At 49.1% G+C, this 6,287-nt stretch overlaps 1 protein-coding gene across 2 annotated transcripts in view; it reads left to right on the forward strand.

The window, feature by feature from the left end:
- SGSM1 (small G protein signaling modulator 1) overlaps window positions 1–6,287 on the forward strand; it is a 74,786-nt gene extending 68,499 nt beyond the window's left edge. For both annotated transcript variants that reach the window (XM_010828695.1, XM_010828696.1), the window contains 2 exons: window positions 1,473–1,640; window positions 4,145–6,287. In XM_010828695.1, the coding sequence (XP_010826997.1) occupies window positions 1,473–1,640; window positions 4,145–4,233 (257 nt within the window). In that variant the 3' untranslated portion in view covers window positions 4,234–6,287. The remainder of the gene's footprint in view (window positions 1–1,472; window positions 1,641–4,144) is intronic.

Raw genomic sequence — 6,287 nt, forward strand, 5'->3', positions numbered from 1 at the left:
GGGAAACTAAGGCTGAGAAGAACTAAATTCAGACCCAGCAATAACAGAGCCGGGATCTGAGCCCCCATCTGTCTGCGCAAGCCCAGTTCCCTACCATTCTGTTAAGCGGCCTATCAGAGGCCAAGAACTCCGAAGCCCGTGGAGTATCTGTCCCATGTGACTGAGAAATGATGTTTGACACAGCGCATTGCTACCATACCAATTTGGGATAATGCTGGTAATAATATCTAACCTCTGTGCATACATATGTGCACAATTGTCCAGTCGTGTCCAACTCTCTGCGACCCCATGGACTGTAGCCCACCAGGCTCCTCTGTCCATGGGATTTTCGCAGCAAGAATACTGGAGTGGGGTGCCATTTCCTCTTCTAGAGGATTTTCCTGACCCAGAGATCCAACCCGGGTCTCCTGAGTCTCCTGCATTGGCAGACTGATTCTTTATCACTGAGCCACCTGGGAATCCCCTAACCCATAAAGGTATTTATTAAGGGCCAGGCACTGTGCTGAGCCATTTCTGTGTATTATTTCTTCAGCCCTTTATTTTTAAAAAATATTTATTTATGTATCTGTTTATATGACTGTTTTGAGTTTTAGTTGCGACACGTGGGATCTTTTGTCGCAGGGCACAGGCTCTTCATTGCAGTGCAAGGGCTTGTGGGATCTTAGTTCCCCAAACAGGGATTGAATCTGTGTCCCCTGCATCGCAAAGCAGACTCCTAACCACTGGACCACCAGGGAAGTCTCTTCAGTCCTTTATTACTATTGGTATCATACCATGTGAAGTTCCCTGGTGACTCAGTGGTAAAGAATCTGCCTATCGATGCTGGAGACTCAGGTCTGATTCCTGGGTCGGGAAGATTCCCCTGGAGAAAGAGATGGCAACCTTTGCCACCAACATCACCATGCTTACAGATTTGGAAAAGGAAGGGCTCATGAAGGGGAAGTAACTAGCCCAAGGTCACCTTGCTCATAAGTGATGGAGCCAGGATTCAGACGGATTTTTATTGGACGCAGGAAGCCTTACTCTTCATCCTTACTCTGTTGTCTCTCTTTACTAGACTCAGAAGCAGCAGCCGACTCTGCCTGGGTGCAGGGGGAAGGGGAGGTACCCCCACGAGTGCTCAAGGAGCTGGAGGGTGCAGGCAGAGAGCAGGACTCTGGCCCAGGGTCAGGGCAGGAACAAGTCAAGGAAAACTAAATCTGCACGTGCACAGTTCCTCCACTCACGGGATGTTGGAGCTGGAAACATACAGCCCACCTAGTGTGCCCAGCCTATTCCAGAAAAAGGGGAAACTGAGGCTGCTGTCAGATGACAGTGCCCGGGTCTCCCGTGTCCTGGCCTGAGCTCTGGCTGCTGCCCCAGGACAGAAGCACAGAGCACAGCCAGCCTGGGACCCTTCTCGAGGGCGGGCAGTGCTGTGAGCTCCGTGGGGGACTCTCCCCGTGCATGCGTGTGTGTTGGTGTCTTGGCAGAACTCATCTATGATGACGTCTTCTCCGTCTGGGAGACCATCTGGGCAGCCAAGCACGTCTCGTCCGCCCACTACGTCCTGTTCATCGCGCTGGCGCTGGTGGAGGTCTACCGTGACATCATCTTGGAGAACAACATGGATTTCACAGACATCATCAAATTTTTTAACGGTACCCACGTGATCAGGGTCTCATCTGAAGTGGGCAGGCTTCTGGAGGGCCCCTTCCTGGGTCCTGGAGAGGGATGGATGGAGAGTCCCTGAGACTGATTCAAGATGAAGGGGACGGAGGAGGCTTCTGCCCACCTCCGGTGGCTATTTCCCAGTGGATGAGTTGACATCTGGTAATGCTGAGTGCTCCATGTGTGTTTCTCTCAGGATCTGGCTGAAGGGGCCTGGGTGTTGACATTAGGCTCAGGGGCCAACCTTGGCTCCGCTGGGAAGGAGCTGTGCCATAGACACGTCACTTCCCCTCTCTCTAAACATCTGCTTCCTCACCTGGGAACAGGAGGGAGGGTGTCTGCTGCAGAGGGTTGATGTGGAGGGAAAGCAGACACAGGAAGGTGGCATGGAAAAGGCACAGTCTTGCCACCCAGGAGCTGTGTGACCTTGGGCAAGTGACTTCACATCTCCACGCTTCAGATTCCTTGGGAATAAAATGATACTGACACCTCCATCAGAGAGATGTCAGGAGGATTAAATGAGACCACAGGGATGTCAGGCCCATCAGTCACGTGGTACGTGGCTCACAACTGTTGCTTTGAATAGAAGCTGCTGCTATTATGACTATTAAAACATTTTCTTAAACTAAAGGTTTTGGATAAAGCAAAAAAAGAAAAAAGCCACCAGTGATGACCTTACACTGGAAACATTATTAGTTATTATTATTAATATATTTTATATGTTAATAATATATAATAATAATTAACATTATTAGTTATTATTAGAAAAAATTTCAAAGATAGTACAGAGAGTTTCCTGTACCTTTTAATGCAGCAGCCCCTAATGTTAATATGTTACCTGATCTTCATACATGTATCACAACAAAGAAATTAACGCTGATATAGTACTATCAATTAACCTACAGACTTACTTGATTTCACTTGGTTTTTAACTAATGTCCTTTTTCTACTCTAGGATCAAACCCAGAAAACCATGTTGCACTTAACAGATTCATTCAAAAATATTTATTTTTTCATTCAGTCTTTTCCAAACTTATGTACATGGTGGCTAAGCCATAGGGAATCTACCTGCCAATGCAGGAGACACCCAGAGACAATCCCTGGGTCGGGAAGATCCCCTCAAGAAGGAAATGGAAACCCACTCCAGTATTCTTGCCTGGGAAATCCCATGGACAGAGATGCCTGGTGGGCTACAGTCCATGGGGTCGCAAAGAGTCAGACATGACTTAGTGACTAAACAACAACCATCACAGAATCCAGTTGTATCTAGGCTTTTTTCCACTTGATATTTTTAAAACCATTTTCCATATAATAATTTTTTGAGAAAGCAGAATATACCTCAAGCACCTGTTCATAACTTACTGAACCATCCTTTCTGGTTTAACATCTACGTTGGTTTTGGTTTGAGTTTGTGAGAACCCAAAGCAATTCATATCTTAGCGTGGAGGTTCTCAAACTTTCTTAGTTCATAGCACCTCTAGTGTCTCTGTGAAATTTTCATGGCATCCCGGACCGTTCAGTAACTATTGAATAATTAAGTCCAAACCACCTGATAAGTATATCTATCCTAACAACTTAGTAGCCATAAGTCAAAAGAAAATAATATATTTTATATTTAAACAAGCAGTTTCTAGTGGGTATTCTCACCTGTTGGACTTTGCCCAACTTCTCAAATTTTGGAATCAGTTTGAACTCACCACCTTCACTTCCTTTTCCATAGTGATTTTCACATGATACTTGCTTTTATCATGGCAACTGCTTGCTGAAAACTTGGTTTTTTTGCAACACCATAAAGCCATTGATAGGAGCGCAAATTGCAAACTCACTCACTCCCGTTAGCAGTTTATGTGGTGTTTAACAGGTGTGGAAGATCGCTGTATTTCCCCCCAAATTGCCATGAGCTCACAGGGGTACCCTCGGCACCCAGTTTGGGAACCATGGTCTTAGCGTCTTTCGTTCCTACCAGATGATTTCTTTATGACAAATGTCTAAATTTAGGATTATTATTTTTCAGAGAGCTGATCATGGTGTGTTATTCTTGACAAAATGGCTATTTGTGCTTTCTCCCCTCCCCTCCCCACCTCCTTCTGTTGCTTCCTTTCCTCTCTGCTTTGAAGCATCCACCGTGTGCCCAACATTGCTTTCTTAAAAGGTGCCCAGTCCCTGTGTCTGTAGGAGGATGGTGAGAAGACCGAACATTTTTTAAACACACACAGACGCACATTTTTTTAAACAAACACACTTCATCCCGTTTGAGCTCACAGTAACCTTGTGAAGTAGGTATCGTTATGGTTCCCATTTCACAGATGAGGAAACTGAGGTCTGGAGTCACAGGCCGTCCCCAAAGTCTGTGCTTCCAGAGCCACTCTGGGGGTGATACCAGTTGGTGATGGGGATGGGGGTGCCCCAGAGACCTCTCAGGGTCTCTGCTGGAAGTGTGGCCCAAGGACAAAGAACGAGAAGGCTCACGTGGTTCTGCTCTCTGCTCTTTCAGAGATGGCCGAGCGACACAACACAAAACAGGTCCTGAAGCTGGCCCGGGACCTCGTGTACAAGGTGCAGACCCTGATTGAGAACAAGTGAGGGCCGCGCCACCGCCCGCCCGCCCGCCTGTCCCGCCTGCTTCTCCTCCCAGCCGCCCGGGGAGTGAGGTCCTGATGTCTGTTCCCGAGCATGGACTTCTGTGCAAAGAGCAAGCACCCCAGCTTTGGCCGCTGGGCAGGTGCGGTGGAGGGGTTGCCCCTTCAGTTCAGCCTTACGTTTTCCTGTTTGACCAAAGATCGCCCAAGCCTGGGATTTCTCCCTTGTGGAAGTTGGGGGTTGTTGGTGGGCAGAGGAGCATCTTTGTTCGTGGTCTCCAGAATGGTCTCCTCTCCTTTCCCTCCCATCCCTCCAGGCTGTCTTGTCCGATGAGACTTGGGTTGGGAACTTTTCGGAAACGGGTATAGGAGAGGTCTGTGGGGCTGCCTCTGAGCTCTGAAGGGGCCTTTGGAGATGTTCCAGAGCGTGGCTGGGAGCAGAGCGCTGCTGACACGGAATTCTTCTATGAAGGACACTGTCCTGTGCAGTGTCGGGGGTTGAGCAGCATCTCCGGCCTCTCCCTGCTAGATGCCAGTAGTGCCCTCCACCCCCTGCCCCGCCCCCCGCCTTATGACATCCAGAACTTCTCCAGACATTGCCAGGTAGCCCCCTGTTCGAGAACCACTGGCTTGGAGGAGGGACTGCAAGTGTTTCTCCCTCCCCACTTTCTTCGTACCTGAGCCACCTGTGTCCTGAGACTCCCCCCAGCCCCCATTTAGAAAAGGCACATGGGGTCCTCTGCACATCTCTCCTGGGGTCGGGGATTTCAGTTTTGGGGTTTTCTCATCTTTTCCTCCTCCCCCTGGCCCCAGGAGAGACTTTTTTCTTCTTTCAACAAAAGGCTGTGAGAAGGGTCTGTAAGCTTGAGACAGGCCTCTTCATGGTCCTCCTCAGAGCCCCTGCTCCGGGCAGGGCAGAGCCCACATCCCCTTCCTCTCATCCTAGGGAGGACCTCGCCTCTCCTTCCTACATTGGGTCTGGAGTTCCAGAAGCTTGGAAGGTGTGTGTTGGTGCAAGCCACTTGTTCAAGGAGGCTGGCATTTCCTTAAGTGCCCTTGCTAACTCAGGACAAAGGGAAGAGAGGAGGACAGAGGTTGGCCAGGGTAGGGTGTGGCGGATGTTCTCCTTGGGGAAAAAAAAAATGAGCTGATGAACTGGCATCCGGGTCACAGCCTAGCCTGGAAATGGTTCCCTCCATATCTTCACACAAAGGGTCACCAACCCCCTAAACAGACCCTAGGCGAGCTAGTTTACCCTGCCTACATGTCCTCCTGGGAGAGCAGTCATGCCAGCCCTTCTCTGCTTCGGAGAATGGACCAGAGTCAGGAGAAACAGAGAGAGTCCCAGAAGGATGCTCTTCCCAAGAATGGCAGGTAGGATTTTGAAGAGGAGAGGAGACTCATCAAGCACATTGAAACCTTGACAGAGGGGCGCATCTGTCCTCCCATCCTCAGCAAACCAGGAGGGGGAGCAGTCCCTGCCTGGCATGCTTGTGAAGGCGCTTCCCTTGGACCCAGCACTTTCAGCTGCATCTGAACTTCCGCCCAAGTGGGGTGTCCTGGGTGGGATGGACGAGAGATGGACCTCGCTTCCGAAGAGCGCTCTGTGAAAGTTTCATCTCCCCGCCCTGGCCCTCTGCCTTCCCGAGACGGGTGATCATGTATGAAATCTCCCTCTAGATAAGAGTTTTATTTTGCCACTCAACTCTTCACTACAGAGGATGTTATTTTAGCAAGACCCAGGTCCTAGACCTTCCGATTCTTATTTATTTTTTAAGAGACTGGTCTGAAAGTACAGCACAAGATCTCTTCTCTGCCTTCTCTCGTGGTGTTCCAGAGAGCGTCGTGGTTGTGATTTGAAACAATGCTTATTTATTTGGCTTACTGTGTTTGTTCGGGTCTCTGTACGTTGCGTGTGTGTCCTTGTGTCCCCGAATCAAATGCGTGGGAGTCGTTTTATCTCCGGAGTGCTCTCCTTTTCTCAGTGCTGCCAACATATCTTATTACTGTTTACTGAAGAGTCGTGTCTAAATAGAGAGAAAATATATATAAACAGAA

The sequence above is a fragment of the Bison bison genome, unplaced genomic scaffold (genome assembly GCF_000754665.1).
Source record: "Bison bison bison isolate TAMUID 2011002044 unplaced genomic scaffold, Bison_UMD1.0 scf7180017864495, whole genome shotgun sequence".
In the NCBI taxonomy this organism is placed as follows: Eukaryota; Metazoa; Chordata; class Mammalia; order Artiodactyla; family Bovidae; genus Bison; species Bison bison.